The sequence below is a fragment of the Oncorhynchus keta genome, chromosome 10, assembly GCF_023373465.1.
Source record: "Oncorhynchus keta strain PuntledgeMale-10-30-2019 chromosome 10, Oket_V2, whole genome shotgun sequence".
NCBI lineage: Eukaryota > Metazoa > Chordata > Actinopteri > Salmoniformes > Salmonidae > Oncorhynchus > Oncorhynchus keta.
In genome coordinates, this window is record NC_068430.1 from 28227689 (window position 1) to 28247895 (window position 20207).

General features: G+C 43.0%; 1 protein-coding gene across 16 annotated transcripts in view; it reads right to left on the bottom strand.

The window, feature by feature from the left end:
- Positions 1 to 20207, bottom strand: part of LOC118388472 (eukaryotic translation initiation factor 4 gamma 3-like) — a 73412-nt gene that overhangs the window by 43457 nt on the left and 9748 nt on the right. For 14 of the 16 annotated variants that reach the window (XM_035777589.2, XM_035777582.2, XM_035777579.2 and 11 more), the window contains exons 2-3: positions 4561 to 4660; positions 3177 to 3344 (exon numbers count right to left, since the gene is read on the bottom strand). In XM_035777589.2, coding sequence (XP_035633482.1) covers positions 3177 to 3344; positions 4561 to 4660 — 268 coding nt within the window. The remainder of the gene's footprint in view (positions 1 to 3176; positions 3345 to 4560; positions 4661 to 20207) is intronic. The other 2 variants (XM_052526797.1, XM_052526802.1) reach the window with 2 other exon arrangements.

A 20207-nucleotide genomic window follows, 5' to 3' on the forward strand; every position in this document is an offset into this window, starting at 1 on the left:
ACAATTGGAAAGGGGATTCATCAGAGAAAATGACCACCCCAGTCCTCGCAGTCCAACAACCTGTACCTTTTGCAGAATATCAGTCTGTCCCTGATATTTGTCCTGGAGAGAAGTGGCATCTTTGCTGCCATTCATGACACCAGGCCATCCTCCAAAACTCTTTGCCTCACTGTGCGTGAAGATGCTCTCACACCTGCCTGCTGCCATTCCTGAGCAAGCTGGACTTTCTTGGGCACCCTGAAGCCTTCTTCACAACAATTGAACCGCTCTCCTTGAAGTTCTTGATGATCTGATAAATAGGTGATTTTGGTGCAATCTTACTGACAGCAATATCCTTGCCTGTGAAGCCCTTTTTGTGGAAAGCAAATCAAATTTTATTTGTCAGATACACATGGTTAGCAGATGTTAATGCGAGTGTAGCGAAATGCTTGTGCTTCTAGTTCCGACAATGCAGTAATAACCAACGAGTAATCTAACCTAACAATTCCACAACTACTACCTTATACACACAAGTGTAAAGGGATAAAGAATATGTACATAAAGATATATGAATGAGTGATGGTACAGAACGGCATAGGCAAGATGCAGTAGATGGTATCGAGTACAGTATATACATATGAGATGAGTAATGTAGGGTATGTAAACATAAAAGTGGCATAGTTTAAAGTAGTTAGTGATACGTGCATTACAAAGATGGCAAGATGCAGTAGATGATAGAGTACAGTATATACATATGTGTGTTTTGTACTTTACTTATATTTTCTTATTTTGTGTGACTTTCTTCTGGCAGCTATTTTAAAGATGGGTCAGAATGTGTGTTTTTGGAGAGTAAGATGAGTAATGTAGGGTATGTAAACATATTAATTAACCTCTTAAGCCTATGGCTTACTTTTTCGAACATTCTGTTAAAAATCGCGCAACATTTCAACGTCCTGCTACTCATGCCAGGAATATAGTATATGCATATGATTAGTATGTGTGGATAGAAAACACTGACGTTTCTAAAACGGGTTAAATCACGGCTGTGACTAACAGAACGTGTGTTTCGTCGAAAAGCCAAAGGAAAACTGATCACCAAAAAGTGGAAAAAATATGATGTTTATGGGACATATAGGAGTGCCAACAAAGAAGCTCGTCAAAAGTTAATGAATGTTTTATATTTTATTTCTGCGTTTTGTGTAGCGCCGGCTACGCTAATTATTTTGTTTAGGTCCCCTTCAGGTATTTCGGGGTGTTGCATGCTATCAGATAATAGCTTCTCATGCTTTCCCCGAAAAGCATTTTAAAAATCTGACTTGTTGGCTAGATTCACAACGAGTGTAGCTTTAATTCAGTACCCTGCATGTGTGTTTTAATGAACGTTTGAGTTTTAACGAGTGCTATTAGCATTTGGCATGGTGCATTTGCATTTCCTTATGGCTGGGTGGGACGCAGACGTCTCAGGTGGCGCTAAGAGGTTTTAACTGGCATTGTTTAAAGTGGCTAGTGATACATTTTTTACATCAATTTCCATTATTAAAGTGGCTGGAGTTGAGTCAGTATGTTGGCAGCAGCCACTCAATGTTAGTGGTGGCTGTTTAACAGTCTGGTGGCCTTGAGATAGAAGCTGTTTTTCAGTCTCTCGGTCCCTGCTTTGATGCACCTGTACTGACCTCACCTTCTGGATGATAGCGGGGTGAACAGGCAGTGGCTCGGGTGGTTGTTGTCCTTGATGATCTTCATGGCCTTCCTGTGACATCGGGTGGCGTACACATCATCTGTCTGATGTGTACGCCGAGAAACTTAAAACTTACTACCCTCTCCACTACGGTCCAGTCGATGTGGATAGGGGGGGCTCCCTCTGCTGTTTCCTGAAGTCCATAATAATCTCCTTTGTTTTGTTGACGTTGAGTGTGGTTATTTTCCTGACACCACACTCCGAGGGCCCTCACCTCCTCCCTGTAGGCCGTCTCGTCGTTGTTGGTGGGGCCCCAGTGTTGAGGATCAGCGGGGTGTAGATGTTGTTACCTACCCTCACCACCTGGGGGAGGCCCGTCAGGAAGTCCAGTACCTAGTTGCACAGGGCGGGGTCGAGACCCAGGGTCTCGAGCTTGATGACGGGTTTGGAGGGTGCTATGGTGTTAAATGCCGAGCTGTAGTCGATGAACAGCATTCTCACATAGGTATTGACAGAGTGATCTCCAGCCTTGTCCTCATCAACACTCACACCTGTGTTAAGAGAATCACTGATATGTCAGCTGGTCCTTTTGTGGCAGGGCTGAAATGCAGTGGAAATGTTTTTGGGGGATTCAGTTAAAGAGGGTCTTTGCAATTCATCTGATCACTTCATAACATTCTGGAGTATATGCAAATTGCCATCATACAAACTGAGGCAGCAGACTTTGTGAAAATTAATATTTGTGTCATTCTCAAAACTTTTGGCCACGACTGTACATCTCTAAGGAGCTTTTATAACACCAGCCCCCGTGTTGCATCACTTCATGTGTGCATCGTAGGGAATTAAAGCAGCACTTCTTGCCCTCGTGAGTGGCTGGTGGTGTGGCTATATAGCTGGGATAATTACAGTTGTGCCACCGGCGGCAGAAACTTATTAAGCCAGAGAGAGCAGCTCCTTCAGGCCGAGGCAATGTGTGGGCTGGGGTGACCATGGTGAACACACAGGGTCATGGGAACCCTTTCAACACACACCTTCTGCAAAGGCTGACTCATTCTGGAATCGCAAACAAGTGTGTGTGCACCAGTGTGCACTCCCAAAGCAGTAGGAGAAACTAGCAAATCACAGCAAAGGCAATGTAATTGACTTGCTGTCTCAGTGACAAATTGATGACCCCTTTAGCAGCCTCTTATGGAGAGCAGAGAAAATAAGAGAGTGCCGCAGCAGTCAAAGTTGCTGATGTCCTGTGGAATTCAGATCATTAAGACAAATGTGCTTCTCTTGGACTATTGACAAACAGTACAGGACATACAGAGATACAAAAACACAACCTCCGACCAATCAACAGGCACTCAGTGTATTTAATTCATTAAACTCACACAAGAAGCAGGCTGCAACAGGCATTTTGATAAAGATGTTAGAGAGAGAAATACAGTCAAACACACAGGCAGGTAGACGGACGGACAGACAGACCAATGGTCAGACGCAGAGAGGATGACGGCGGAGACTCGGCTACACTCACCACTCCACTTGCCTCCCAGCCCTTAGGGTAGCGATATGGGGAAGCTGTGGGTAATGATACCTGAGAGAGCGCCTGCGAGTGGGCATGTCCTGGCGGCGTGCCCGCCAAGTTAGGGTGTCCCTTTGTGTAGTCGTGAGCTGTGTAGGGAGGACCAGGGTGCCTCGGTACCTACAGCACACAGAGCAAGATAAATGACATCAGATGATTCCAAAATGAAATAGAGTCACTGAAGATAGAAGGCATATGCTTGTGTGTGTGCCGAGTCAAATGATATCCGGTATTTGCTGAAGCGGTATAATTTTGTCAAAGCATCACCCAGGTCAGGTCAGGTTCACAGTCACACACACACAGGATTCCACAGGTCATTAGACCTGCTCCTGCTGAAGAATGTAAATAAGGTGCTAAGGCAGGGATTAACCCGTCTGTCTTTGTGCAGAGGAACAGACCTATGCTGGACATGAAGTGTGTTGTGCCCTGCTGTGCAGAATCAGGCTCTGCCCTGGCTGTGGAGTGCTGCCCTGTCTGTCCCTTTGCAGTGTTTGCAGGCAGTGTGCTTTGTGCTGTACTATCCACATGCCCTGCCTCTGTGCTGTATTGTACTGTGAGCTGTAACCCACTGCAGGTGTTGCTGCTGCAGCAAGCCTGGCACAGCAGATAATGCAGGCAGCAGGCAGGCCGGCCGTCCCACCTCTGCTCCCCTGGGCTTTGTGGTGCCTACATCGCTGCTGCTTCTGCACAGGAGCCTCTGTGCGGTAGAGGCAACACTCTGTTTGTTGTACGACAACATCACTGTTTGTCTCTGAACGCTGGTTTACTCTCCCTAGCATCTCTCTGTGTGGCCCATTTCCCCTGGTTGACCCAGGATAAAGCAGCTAATCTGACTTCTGTTGCCAGAGGAGGATTCTTTGCCAGTGACTGACTCCACTGACAGGCAATGTGACAGTTGGGGTGGGGGAGGGAGAGTCCAGAAAGCATCCCTCTCCTCAGCAGCAGAGAAGAGCCTTCCAGACTGCTAAACAACCCCAAGATGGGTGGTGAAGTGAAGGCAACTCACACACACAGTGGGTGATGATGCTGACGGTTATTATGAATCACTATGTTGCAGAGGTGACAGCCATATCTTTCCAGCTGCAGGCTGGGGTCAGTTAGAGAAGTGATCTCCCATCAGTTTCTGTCATACATTACACATACGCAACATTAAACACAGACACACACCAGGCGTTTGTTTTCTAGATTTTATGTCAGAACTAAACAGACTGTGCGTCAGACCTGTGAGATGTGGTTGAGGTATGCTTGTGAGGTTCACAACTAGTGTGTGTGGTATGAGCGTATGTGTCTGTGGTGCAGTAGGAATGTGTGCGTGTGGTGCAGGGTATGTACTCACGCTGTAGACGGCAGCGACACCGGGCTGTGTGGGGAAGATGCGGTCATCCAGGGATGGCTGAACCCGAGAGAACCTGGGACGCGTCATATTAAGGAAAATTCTGAAAAAGTGTCAACTTAAGGCCAAAACGGGTAAAAGGTGGGGGCATCAACAACCTCAACAGCAGCAGGAGCAGCACACATTCACATGCTTTGGAACATTAATGCACTGTTCTAAACAGTCTATGGCTAATAAATATTGCAAAACCATTCAAGTCTTTCAATTCAAACATAGCAAGTTTATCACATCTTTGTCCGCAAGTTTCACATCTTTGTTCTCTAGTTCCTTTAGCAGGTGTTTAGCCAATGTTTCCCCATCCCTGACACTGCTGGCCCCCCTCCCTAAAGCCTCATCTTAAAGAGTACACTGTGTACCTTTATCAGGGAGCGTGTATGTGTCAAAGGGAAATCCCAACATGGCTTTCCAAAACTCCTACTCTAGGAATGATTATGTTCCAGATGGCCCATTTCCATTTTACTCAAGGTACCAATTTCAAAGGTAATTTTAGAATCTATTACTAACTTAATAGGTCAATCATGACAGCTGAAAATAAATTCCTGAAATGTACCATCTCACATCTAGGCCTAGTTTACTTAAAGAGCCCCTTAACCAGGGATAGGGTTGTTACTATGTGATCACGGGTCATGACCAATGTTAATCAGGTTGCATTCCCTTTCACAAATTTCACAGTAGTTACTGTATATTCTTATTGTGTATATAATTTCCAACATCACTACTTTTAATTACTAATTTGTTAACATATTTGGGATAGGGGGCAGCATTTTCACTTTTGGATGAAATGGTTGCCCAGAGTGAACTGCCTCCTATTCTGTCCCAGATGCTAATATATGCATATTATTATTAGTATTGGATAGAAAACACTCTGAAGTTCCTAAAACTGTTTGAATGGTGTTTGAGTATAATAGAACTCATATGGCAGGCGAAAAACCTGAGAAAAATCAAACCAGGAAGTGGGACATCTGAGGTTTGTAGTTTTTCCAAAGCTTGGCCTACCGAGTACACATTAAAATATGGATGAGGTTGCACTTCCTAGGGCTTCCACTAGATGTCAACAGTCTTTAGAAACTGGTTTGAGGATTCTACTATAAAGGAGGGGCTCATAAGACCTATGAGTCAGTGGTCTGGCAGAGAGCCTTGATCTCATGACGCGCGCTCCCGACAGAGCAATTTCACGTTCCAGTGCTTTTTCTGAAGAAAAAATAATTCTCCGGTTGGAACATTATTGATGTTTTATGTTAAAAACATCCTAACGATTGATTCCATACATCGTTTGACATGTTTCTAAAGGACTGTAACAGAACTTTGAGTTTTTGTCTGGATGAAGTGCCTGCGCCTCATGAAGATGGATTACTGGGCTGAACACGCTAACAAAAAGTGGCTATTTGAACACAAATGATGGAACAAATGAGTAATTTATTGTCGAACTGGGATTCCTGAGAGTGCCTTCTGATGAAGATCAAAGGTAAGTGAATATTTATGGTGTTGTTTCTAACTTTGTTGATTCCAAAATGGCAGATATTCCTCTGGCTGTTTCGGGTTCTGAGCGTCGTTCTCAGATTATGCTTTTTCCGTAAAGTTTTTTAAAATCTGACACAGCGGTTGCATTAAATTAAGGTATAGGGGGTAGCATTTTCACTTTTGGATAAATAGCGTGCCCAATTTCAACTTCCTGCTACTCATGCCAGGAATATAAGATGTGCATATTATTAGTACATTTGGATAGAAAATACTCTGAAGTTTCTAAAACCGTTTGAATCATGTCTGTGAGTATAACAGAACTTATGTAGCAGGCAAAACCCAGAGGACTAACCGTTCAGAATTGTTGTTGTTGGTCTCTTGTCTGTTCAACGAGTTCTCATTGGCAAATTATATTTCTTAGGAACCTGTTTTCACGTCCTACCGCTTCCACTGGATGTCACCAGTCTTTGGAATTTGGTTGAGGTTATTGAATGAAGAAGTAGGCCATCTAGGAACTGGTAACACTGTAGAGTGCGCAAGACGTGAAAAGTAGCATGGTTTGTTGTCTTCCTGTATTGAACACAGATAGACCAGTCTACAATTTGATCGATTATTAACGTTTAAAAATACCTAAAGTTGTATTACAAAAGTAGTTTGAAATATTTTGGCAAAGTTTATGGGCAACTTTTGAAATATTTTGTAGTGACGTTGCGTTTTTTGGAAGCTGTTTTTTTCTGGATCAAACGCGTCAAATAAATGGACATTTGGATATATATGGACGGAATTAAATCGAACAAAAGGACCAATTGTGATGTTTATGGGACATATTGGAGTGCCAACAAAAGAAGCTCGTCAAAGGTAATGCATGTTTTATATTTTATTTCTACTTTTTGTGTAGCGCCTGTAGGGTTGAAATATGCTACCTTCTTTGTTTACTATTTAAAGCCTTTTGAAAATCTGACACGTTGGCTGGATTCACAACGAGTGTAGCTTTAATTGAGTATCTTACATGTGTGATTTAATGAAAGTTTGATTTTTATATCATTTTTAGGAATTTGTCGCGCTGCATTTTCCCTGTTTTTTGCCCAAGTGGGACGCAACCGTCCCCTATCCTAAAGTAGTTTTAAGGAGAAGTCTAGCTTTAATTCTGTGAATAACACTAGTATCTTTTATCAATGTTTATTATGAGTATTTCTGCAAAATCACCGGATGTTTTGGAATCAAAACATTACTGCTCGTAAGGAGCCAACGTAAACTGAGATTTTTGGATATAAATATGCACATTATTGAACAAAAAATACATATATTGTGTAACATGATGTCCTATGACATATGACATCTGATGAAGATCAAAGGTTAGTGATTAATTTGATCTATATTTCTGCTTTTTGTGACTCCTATCTTTGGCTGGAAAAATGGCTGTGTTTTTTCGACTTGGCGGTGATCTAACATAATCATATGTTGTGCTTTAGCTGTAAAGCATTTTTGAAATCGTACACGATGGGTAGATAAACAAGATGTTTATATTTCATTTGCTGTATTGGACTTGTTCATGTGTTAAAGTTACATATTTCAAAAAATATATTTTTGAATTTCGCGCGCTGCCCTTTCAGTGGAATGTTGTCGAGGTGTTCCGCTAGCGGAACCCCTGCGCTAGAAAGGTTAATATTTTGATCAAGTGTACTGCACTGTTGAGACCTTGCAAGTAAGCATTTCACTGTACCGTTTACACCCTGTATCCTGTGCATGTGACAAATAAACTTTGATTTCATCAATGACTGCTATGATGCAGTGATGAGGAGGAAGAAAAGAGGGAGGGGAAATGTCAGACAGATAGAGGAGCTTAGTAACCTGCTCAGGCAGTTTGTTGGGTCTTAGAGGCACACACACTGGTCACATGATTTCAGGGAAATAGAACGCCTGGCTTTCTTCTTTCCCCTCTGACACTTTTTAGTTATTCCCTAAATCCCGCCCTCCTCCCCTCAATCCTGCTCTTTCCTTGCCTGCAGGGGCCCTCGTCTCCCCTGGCTCCCGCCAAAACCAACACTCCTCCCAATACGTTTTATAACAGTGGAACTGGAGACAGCAGCTACACAGCATAACAAGGGTCTGCTATAGGTTTCCACACTTAACGCGCACAGATCTACGCATGTACTGGGTACTAGGAGTCAGATTACTCTAAACAATGTGCACCTTTTGGTAACATGGTACCTCACCGGTCCAGACTCCCAAATAGCAGCATTCACAACAGGGCGACAGAGGTTCTTGTTGTCTTCTCATTTGTTGTGAAAGCAAATTCAGTTGCCAGATGAGTCAATGGATTCACACGTGTTAACAAAATAGCCTCTTTATTGAGGTAAAATGTACTTACTATGACTGATATGTGGTTGTCCCTCCTTGCTATTTTAAATATGAATGCACTAAGTTGCTCTGGATAAGAGCATCTGCTAAATGACTAAAATGTAAATGTCTTCCCTTGCTAGCAAGTTGGTTAAACACTGCAAACTATGTAGTCTTTTAATTTCCCACATCGCCATGTGAAACAATCTGATGTATAATGAAATAATATGCCCTGGCAAATATTTTTATACTTGCCAATGTAACCTACAACATTATGCCAATTTGATATGCTGCTTCAATGTATTCACTCTCATATTTAAAAATATAATGTAAAAAAAGAGAAGAGAAGAACAAAAACAAATCTGTTTAAGTTTCCAAATAGGCTAGAAAGAATGCATCACTTCTAAACAAAATACCTTTTGGGGGGATTCTAATAAGGCTACAATGTTGTTTGGTTTATTGTTTGAAAAGTCGCTGAGATTATATTTGGTTATCGATGCAAAATAGGCCGCTTATTTAATGTCAATCTAAACCGAGACAGCAATCTTGAAATTGGAGGTTATTTTGAAGTTGATTAGCATCCTACATTGGCACATTCCAACATGTGATAAGAGCGTCTGCTAAATGACTTAAATGTAAATGTAAAATAATCAGATTTAGAATTAAATATTTGTATACTTGCTGGTGAAACCTACAACATTATGCCAATTTGGTATGCTACTTCAATGTATTTAAAAACTAGAATGTCATCCTATTTTGGAAAAAGCACATTCTCACAGTTGTTTTTACCAATAGCCTGTAATAAATAGTTATTTCTTCCAAACAAAATACCTTTTGGGGAGATTCTAATAAGGCTACAATGTTGTTTGGTTTATTGTTTGAACAGTTGCTGAGATTATATTTACTTATCAATGCAAAATAGGTTACTTTGATATAGAGCCTATAGATCAGATTAAGGAACCAAGCAAGTTTAATTGCCTACACAACCATGCCCCCATGGCTATGCCAGGAATGATATGGCACATTACATTTTTCATGTGGTACCGAGTACAGAGAATGTCACAGCGCACAAGGAGCCACCCCTTTTGTGACAAAAAACAACACTGCGATAGTCTCCGTAGGGTATTAATAGCCCTTATGTGAAAGAGAAAATACAGTATAAAATTAAAATAAAAACACTTGGAGCTACTAAATAATGCCAAAAAAGTATTGAGTGGAGATCCCTACTGCGAGTGTGACTTCACTAACCTTTAACATGGGCAGGGTGATGGCTGTAGCCACAGTCTAGGGATAAAAGACAGGAGTGAATCCTGATGCGGTGCGGTCTTGTGTGGTGTGTGTGAGGGGCTGGAGGGAAGGAGGTAGTGACAATAAGGGAATCTGATTCGCAAGCAGCAAGGACGTTTCCTCCAGGGGTCAGAGGTTAGCAGGCCACGCAACGGCAGATGGGAAAATGATCAGATGAGACGAGACAGCTGACACCACCAGGGATTTGGCAGGAGGGACCACATGACTCTTACTGGAATTACAATTTGATCTGAGTCCTGCAATTGCTATGTAGTGATGAAATGCCGAACCAAATCCCTTCGCATGTGCAACACAAATATATATATTTACACCTTTATTTAACTAAGCAAGTCAGTTAAGAACAAATTCGTATTTACAATGACGGCCTAGGAATAGTGGGTTAACAGCCTTGTTCAAGGGGCAGAACGACAGGTTTTTACCTTGTCGGCTCGGAGAGTAGATCTAGCAACCTTTCGGTTACTGGTCCAACGCTCTAACCACTAGGCTACGAGCCCCACAATATGATTAATTAAATAGTGTAAATCCATTGATGCATTAGGCAACATGTGGCTTAGACTTGAATCTAAAGGGCAACTGGAGGGGAAAGAAGATGGCGCCGATAGAGTATTTTAATTTTTTTTATGTAACATACATGTATTGTGTAACATGAAGTCCTATGAGTGCCATCTGATGAAGATCATCAAAGGTTAGTGATTCATTTTCTCTCTATTTCTGCTTTTTGTGACTCCAGTTTTTGGCTGGAAAATGGCTGTTTTTTTGTGACTAGGCGCTGACCTAACATAATCGCATGGTATGCTTTCATCATAAAGCCTTTTTGAAATCGGATACTGTGGTGGGATTAACAACAAGTTAATCTTTAAAATGGTGTATAATACTTGTATGTTTGAGGAATTTTAATTATGAGATTTGTTGTTTGAATTTGGTGCCCTGCACTTTCACTGGCTGTTGTCAAATCGATCCCGTTAACGGAATTTCAGCCGTAAGAAGTTAACAAAGTAGACAAAATTAGTGCAAGAGTTGCTTTCCAAAGAGGTATCCGGGATTGTAACATACTGTCTCACGGAGACATGGCTGGCTGGGGACATGCTGTCGGAGTCCTTACAGCCAATAGGATTTTCAGTGCATTGCGCCAACAGGAACAAACATCTCTCTGGTAAGAAGGGCAGGGGTGTATGGTTTCATAATTAACGACTCATGGAAAGCGCGAACCACTGCTTTTAATCAGTGTAGCTATTCCCTCCGCAAGGCTATTAAACAAGCTAAGAATCAGTACAGAGACAAAGTAGAATCTCAATTCAACGGCTCAGACACAAGAGGCATGTGGCAGGGTCTACAGTCAATCACGGACTACAAGAAGAAACCCAGCCCAGTCACGGACCAGGATGTCTTGCTCCCAGGCAGACTAAATAACTTTTTTGCCCGCTTTGAGGACAATACAGTGCCACTGACACGGCCTGCAACGAAAACATGCGGTCTCTCCTTCACTGCAGCCGAGGTGAGTAAGACATTTAAACGTGTTAACCCTTGCAAGGCTGCAGGCCCAGACGGCATCCCCAGCCGCGCCCTCAGAGCATGCGCAGACCAGCTGGCCGGTGTGTTTACGGACATATTCAATCAATCCCTATACCAGTCTGCTGTTCCCACATGCTTCAAGAGGGCCACCATTGTTCCTGTTCCCAAGAAAGCTAAGGTAACTGAGCTAAACGACTACCGCCCCGTAGCACTCACTTCCGTCATCATGAAGTGCTTTGAGAGACTAGTCAAGGACCATATCACCTCCACCCTACCTGACACCCTAGACCCACTCCAATTTGCTTACCGCCCAAATAGGTCCACAGACGATGCAATCTCAACCACACTGCACACTGCCCTAACCCACCTGGACAAGAGGAATACCCATGTGAGAATGCTGTTCATCGACTACAGCTCGGCATTCAACACCATAGTACCCTCCAAACTCATCATTAAGCTTGAGACCCTGGGTCTCGACCCCGCCCTGTGCAACTGGGTACTGGACTTCCTGACGGGCCACCCCCAGGTGGTGAGGGTAGGCAACAACATCTCCTCCCCGCTGATCCTCAACACGGGGGCCCCACAAGGGTGCGTTCTGAGCCCTCTCCTGTACTCCCTGTTCACCCACGACTGCGTGGCCACGCACGGCTCCAACTCAATCATCAAGTTTGCGGACGACACAACAGTGGTAGGCTTGATTACCAACAACGACGAGACGGCCTACAGGGAGGAGGTGAGGGCCCTCGGAGTGTGGTGTCAGGAAAATAACCTCAACGTCAACAAAACTAAGGAGATGATTGTGGACTTCAGGAAACAGCAGAGGGAACACCCTCCTATCCACATCGATGGAAAAGTAGTGGAGAGGGTAGCAAGTTTTAAGTTCCTCGGCATACACATCACAGACAAACTGAATTGGTCCACTCACACTGACAGCGTCGTGAAGAAGGCGCAGCAGCGCCTCTTCAACCTCAGGAGGCTGAAGAAATTCAGCTTGTCACCAAAAGCACTCACAAACTTCTACAGATGCACAATCGAGAGCATCCTGGCGGGCTGTATCACCGCCTGGTACGGCAACTGCTCCGCCCTCAACCGTAAGGCTCTCCAGAGGGTAGTGAGGTCTGCACAACGCATCACCGGGGGCAAACTACCTGCCCTCCAGGACACCTACACCACCCGATGTTACAGGAAGGCCATAAAGATCATCAAGGACATCAACCACCCGAGCCACTGCCTGTTCACCCCGCTATCATCCAGACGGCGAGGTCAGTACAGGTGCATCAAAGCTGGGACCGAGAGACTGAAAAACAGCTTCTATCTCAAGGCCATCAGACTGTTAAACAGCCACCACTAACATTGAGTGGCTGCTGACATTGACACTGACCCAACTCCAGCCACTTTAATAATGGGAATTGATGGGAAATGATGTAAATATATCACTAGCCACTTTAAACAATGCTACCTTATATAATGTTTCTTACCCTACATTATTCATCTCATATGCATACGTATATACTGTACTCTATATCATCGACTGCATCCTTATGTAATACATGTATCACTAGCCACTTTAACTATGCCACTTTGTTTACTTTGTCTATATATGTATATACTGTACTCGATACCATCTACTGTATGCTGCCCTGTACCATCACTCATTCATATATCCTTATGTACATATTCTTTATCCCTTTACACTGTGTATAAGACAGTAGTTTTGGAATTGTTAGTTAGATTACTTGTTGGTTATCACTGCATTGTCGGAACTAGAAGCACAAGCATTTCGCTACACTCGCATTAACATCTGCTAACCATGTGTATGTGACAAATAAAAATTGAGTTGATGGTGTAATTGTAACAATACACAATAACGCAAGTCATTTTGTTCACCTGACCTAGAATTCATCAATCAAATGCCGACAGTATTTTCTACCAAGAGAACTCTCCTTGGTTATCGTTATGGCCGTGTATATCCCCCCGCAAGCGGATACGAGGAGGGCCATCAAGGAACTTCACTGGACTTGCAAACTGGAAACCATATATCTGGAGGCAGCATTTATTGAGCTGGGGATTTTAACAAAGCTAATCTGAGAACAAGGCTACCTAAATTCTATCAGTATATCGATTGCAGTACACGAGCAACACACTCGACCACTGCTACTCGAACTTCCGCGATGCATACAAGGCCCTCCCCCGCTCCCATTTTGGAAAATCTGACCATGACTCCATTTTGTTGCTACCCTCCTATAGGCAGAAACTAAAACAGAAAGGGCCCGTGCTTAAGTCTATCCAACGCATCAAGATTGCGTCGATCACATGGACTGGGATATGTTCCGGGTAGCCTCAGGGAACAACATTGACCTATATGTTGACTCGGTGAGCGAGTTTATAAGGAAGTGTAAAGGAGATGTTGTACCATGTGGCTATTAAAACATTCCCTAAACAGAAACCGTGGATTGATGGCAGCATTCGCACAAAACTGAAAGCATGTACCACCGCATTTAATCATGGCAAGGAGACTGGAAACATGGCCGAATACAAACAGTGTAGTCATTCCCGCCGTAAGGCAATCAAACAAGTAAAGCGTCAGTATAGAGACAAAGTTGAGTCACAATTCAACGGCTCAAACACGAGACGTTCGTGTCAAGGGTCTACAGACAATCACGGATTACAGAAAGATAACCAGCCCCGTCGCAGACGTCTTGCTCCCAGACGAATTAAACAACTTCTTTGAGTGCTTGAGGACAATACAGTGCCACCGACAAGGACCCGCTACCAAAGACTTTGGGCTCCCCTTCTCCGTGGCCGACGTGAGTAAAACCCTCACAGGGCTGCCGGCACAGACTGCATCCCTAGCTGTGTCCTCAAAGCATGTGCAGACCAGTTGGTTGGTGTGTTTACGGACATAATCAATCCCCATCCCAGTCTGCTGTCCACACACGCTTCAAGATGGCCACCATTGTTTCTGTTCCCAAGAAAGCTAAGGCAGCTGAACTAAATGACTATCGCCCCGTAGCACTCACTTCTGTCATCATGAAGTGCTTTGAGAGACTAGTCAAGGATCATATCACCTCCACCCTACCTGTCCCCCTTAGAGCCACTCCTATTTTCTTACCGCCCCAATAGGTTCACAGACGATGCAATCTCCATTACACTGCCCTATCCCATCTGGACAAGAGGAATAACTATGTAAGAATGCTGTTCATTGACTACAGCTCAGCATTCAACAGCATAGTACCCTCCAAACGGATCATTAAGCTTGAGACCCTGGGTCTAGACCCCTGCCATGTGCAATTGGGTCCTGACGGGTCACCCCCAGATGGTGAAGGTTGGAAACAACATTTGCTGTCAACACTTTTCTGACCCTCAACACTGGGGCCCCACAAGGATGTGTGCTCAGCCCTCTCCTGTTCTCCCTGTTCACCCATGCCTCCAATTCAATCATCAAGTTTGCAGACGACACGAGTGGTAGGCTTGACTACCAACAACGACGAGACATCTTACTGGGAGGAGGTAAGGGCCCTCGGAGTGTGGTGTCAGGAAAATAACCTCTCACTCAATGTCAGCTAAACAACAGAGATGATCATGGACTTCAGGAAACAGCAATATCCCCCCTATCAACATCGAAGGGACAGCAGTGGAGAAGGTGGAAGGTTTTAAGTTCCTCTGTGTACTGTACATATCACCGACAAACTGAAATGGTCCACGCACACAGACAGTGTGGTGAAGAAGGCACAACATTTACATTACATTTACATTTAAGTCATTTAGCAGACGCTCTTATCCAGAGCGACTTACAAATTGGTGCATTCACCTTATGACATCCACACAACAGCGCCTCTTCAACCTCAGGAGGCTGAAGAATTTTGACTTGAACCGAAAACCCTCACTAACTTTCACAGGTGCACAATTGAGAGCAGCCTGTCAGGCTGTATCACCGCCTGGTACGGCAACTGCACCACCCACAAATACAGGGCTCTCCAGAGGGTGGTGCAGTCTGCACAGCGCATTACAAACTACCTGCCCTCCAGGTAGGGCTGGGCGATATGGCCAAAATATCATAGCATGGTATTTTTCCAATTTGACGGTATTTTATGTTTTTGATTAATAAAAGTTCTGGCAACACATATATTCTAAATGATTTCAATGGGTCTTTCTCTATTCTAATTGTTTTATACTGTTCAATTCAACTTCAAACGAAAATAATTTCCTGCATTACCAGCACTCATTTTCGATCATTTCCACACTGCCACGATATGGGCAAAAATACTTGGCCTTATTTTTAACCAAATGTTGCCATTGCAATTTAGAACAAAACACTTGGGTGAAGTTTTGGAATCATGGAAATAGAATGTTTACTATAATTCTAGCTAGAAAATAAATAATAGTGGGCACTTTGAATACAGTGTTGTTTGACATGACAACGAATGAAAATGCCATGAACGAGTTAGTGACAACACTGAACACCACTTTGGTTTTCACCCTTCCTAGGTGACCCTTTAATCTTTGGCTACATTAAGTCTTTATTCATATAGCCAACATACTCATGCTTCACCTTTTCCTTTTTGATTTAGAAGATACTGTTCCACAAACATGCTGATTTATGCCTCCACCAGTACTTGTAGTAACTAGCTACGTTTGCTCTGACTCAGTACTTTTATTAGCTATCTAGCCAGCTAACTAGCGATTAGCATTAGTGGCTAACACAATTTAGCTTAACTTGCTAAGAAAATACAAACTAGCTGTTTGCAGATGTAAGAAACAAACTAATATTGTAATTATAGAACTCATGTGAATTTATATTAAGTTCTAAGTGGAAACATCGTTGTCATCAACATTGTTGCATGTGCTGCATTGACCATGCAGACTGAACGCAAGTGTCTCGTGGTCAAGCAACAACAAATGCTCCTTGAGTGACAGGGGGCGGGGCTAGGTCTGTGTGGAAAGCGGCATGGAGATAAGAGTGTGGAAAGGGAACACTCAAGTAGAGGAGTAAACTATAAAAATGGACGTTACACACATCGTATCACATTTAACAAACCAAACATTAAGACTGTCATAGAAAGTAAAGTAAAAACCCAAACCGGTTTGTGCATAAATACCGCGCCCAGCCCAACCTCCAGGATACATACACCTGATGTCACAGGAAGGCAAAAATATCAACGACAACCACCGAGCCACTACCTGTTCACCCCACTATCATCCAGAAGGTGAGGTCAGTACAGGTGCATCACAGCTGGGACAGAGAGATAGAAGCGGTTTTTCAATCTCAAGGCCATCAGATTGTTAAAACAGCCACCACTAGCACAGGCAGGCAGCTTCCTACCTACAGACTTGATATCATTGGCCACTTAAATAAATGGAACACTAGTCACTTTAAGAATGTTTACATATCTCATCTCATATGTATATACTGTATCCTTCACTATCTATTGCATCTTAGCCACTCTGTCACTGCTCATCCATATATTTAAGACATATATTCTCATCCCATTCCTTTACTAGATTGTGTATTAGGTTTTGTTGTGGAATTGTTAGATAGATACTGCTGCACTAACAGGTAATGTCTGATCTATAAACATAAGCATTTCGCTACACTCACAATAACATCTGCTGACCATATGTATGTGACCAATAACATGTGATTTGAACTGTTAACAAAGGCCATATTATTTTAGCTACCCTATTTTGTTATACAAGCCCAATTACACTGGGCCTTATAATTACATACATACCCAAATATTACCCTCAGAGGCACTGGCACTAGGGCTGTGATGGCCATTACATTTTAGATGACGGTTACTGGTCAGCCAAATGACTGCAGTCCCTGAAGACTTGCTTGCTACAACACCTTGCTTGTTTCAGCAAGAAGAAACAAAAGTTATCACGTTGTAAAGAGTTCATCCAAACAGACTCTGCCTAGAAGGCCAGCATCCCGGAGTCGCCTCTTCACTGTTGACATTGAGACTGGTGTTTTGCGGGTACTATTTAATGAAGCTGCCAGTTGAGGTCTTGTGAGGTGTTTGTTTCTCTACCCAGACTCTCTAATGTACTTGTCCTCTTGCTCAGTTGTGCACCGGGGCCTCCCATTCTTTCTATTCTGTTTAGAGCCCGTTTGCGCTGTTCTGTGAAGGGAGTAGTACACAGCATTGTAAGATATCTTCAGTTTCTTGGCAATTTCTCACATGGAATAGCCTTCATTTCTCAGAACAAGAATAGACTGACATGTTTCAGAAGTAAGGTCTTTGTTTCTGGCCATTTTGCACCTGTAATCAAAACCACAAATGCTGATGCTCCAGATACTCAACTAGTCGAAAGAAGGCCAGTTTTATTGCTTCTTTTATCAGGACAAACGTTTTCAGCTGTGCTAACATAATTGCAAAAGGGTTTCCTAATGATCAATTAGCCTTTTAAAATGATCAACTTGGATTAGCTAACACAACCTGCCATTGGAACACAGGAGTGATGGTTGCTGATAATGGGTCTCTGTATGCCTACGTAGATATTCCATTAAAAATCAGCCATTCCAGCTACAATAGTCACTTACAACATTAGTGTCTACACTGCATTTCTGATAAATTTTATGTCATTAAAAATTGATTTTTTTGTGCTTTTCTTTCAAAAACAAGGACATTTCTAAGTGACCCCAAACTTTGAACGGTAGGGTTGCAGTTATGAGGGTTATTTCATTTTCATGATGGTCTTCAACCATAACCGTCAGTTACAAGGTTAACTGTAATTGTGCCAGCCCTAACTGGCACCACCCATTCAACCCTGCAAGTGCCAGCTACAGCCATGAGTTGCTGACCACACTAATTAGCAATTAGTCTGAGCTTCATTTAGTTTCTGCAGCAAGAGTGGAGGAAAATATGTCATCTATTAGAGTTACAAAAGACCAAGGGATCAGATGAGAAAATTAATGTCTGTACAATTATGCACAGCCAGATAATCAGCTCATTGCTACATGTGGCCAATAGGGACTGGATAACAAGTGAGCTTTAGCAACCTAGGCTACAACTTCATTAGAAAACATGTCATGTTTTGATGCAGCAGACAGAACACAGTGAAAGTAGGGAAGGGAAACCCTGGTCTGCCCCAGACAATAACCTTGTTACATACATGTAAAACACTGATCTGTGAAGGGCATAGAAGGGCACCTATCACAGCTCAGTAGACACGGATGTTAACAAAGACCAACCCCTCTAAGTCACTCTGCTCCTTTGCCTCCTGCCAGGTCAGCCCAGACCTGTAACCTAACCCCTACACCCATCTCAAGTACAGGTTCAGGTTTCCAGGCTCTGATATAGATCAGGTTCTGCAAGTCTAGTAGTTCATTACCAATCATTTTGGGGCAACTGCTACAGGCAACACCCGGCACTCTATCCCAATCCCTATTTTGCCTTTGAACGAACAGTAGCCAAGACCCTCCATTGACCAGTCCCATTTAGAGCCAGCAAAGGGGGAAAAGCCACCGTGTCCCTGTATCATCATGTAAAGCCACTTATGTGCGGAGTGTGTATGTAGGAGGGAGAGAGAGAACCGTGCTGATAGAATAAGAGAAAGGGAGTAGTTCAGTGTTAGAAAGTCAAATAGGATTTTTTGCTGACTTGACTGTTCTGCAGACAAATTAGATTACCTAAAAAGTGTTTGTGAGAACATATTCAGGACAAAATCTCAAATGACCTTCTGAATCAGACTACACAGAATGCCCAGAGAAAAAGGAGTCACTTGCAAGAGTTAAAAATTAATTACACTTTACAATGACAAGAATCAGACAATTACTTTTGTTATAGAATTGATATGCTAAGTTATCTACTACAGCATCTTCTCCTCTACCCATCTAATAGCACAGTAACTAACCCTGAGGATCCCTTCCAGTCTGTAGTTGTAGCAGCCTGGAGCTATAGCCTACCTGAGGCTGAGTGCACTGGGTTCAGAGTGAAGGAACAGGAAGTGACTGGAGACAGCCAAGATGGTGCAGACACAAAACCACCCCTTCACTGTGCTCCTTTCCGCTGTCCCACCAGACCAGGTTCTTACTGCACTGAATAAACACAAGGTTCAAGACGCTGTCTGCTATGGCCTGGGACTGCCATCTCACTACAGTTACTACTGACAATGCATAGGAAGTTAGCTTATTCAGACCGCTTTAGCAGATCTTGGAGCAAGGTTCTTGAGAAAATGTATGCTTGACTGTAATTTTAACGAGAAGTCTCCTGTGTTTAGTAAGAACCAGGTATTTAGAAATTATACCGAGGTATTTAGAAATGTTCAATACCTTCAATTTGTTTTGTGTTTTGGGGTGCCCTAAAGCTCATGCTATGCCACTGCTTACAACTGTAAGCTAATACATTCTCTCAACATCAGGGCTCCAGCTATGCATTTGGTTGGATACATTCATAGCAAAGTGGTTAGCTTGCAAGATCAAGCTTCTTGGTCACAGCAAAGACAAATCAATCCCCTCCTGGATAAAGATCCCTGCTTCCCGAATTAGTTTTATGAGCCCCCCCCCCATTTGGAAAGAAATATACTCAATTTCATAAAAATAAAATAATCTCAACCTACACACAATACCCAATCAATGACAAATAGAAAACAGGTTCAGACATTTTTGTTGTTGTTTAATCGTTAAAAAAATAACAAAACAGACTCGAAATTGAGCTCAGGTGCATCCTATTTCCAGTGATCATTCTCGAGATGTCTCTACAACTTAATTGTGGTTAATTCAATTTAATTCAATTTATTGGACATGATTTTGAAAAGGCACACACCTGTCTATATAAAAGGTCATACAGTTGACAGTGCATGTCAGAGCCAAAACCAAGCCATGAGGTTGAAGGAATTGTTCATAGAGCCCCGAGACAGGATTGTGTCGAGGCATCTGGGAAAGGGTACCAAAACATTTCTGCAGCATTGAAGGTCCAAGAAAGCAGTGACATTCATCATTCTTCAATGGAAGAAGTTTGGAACCA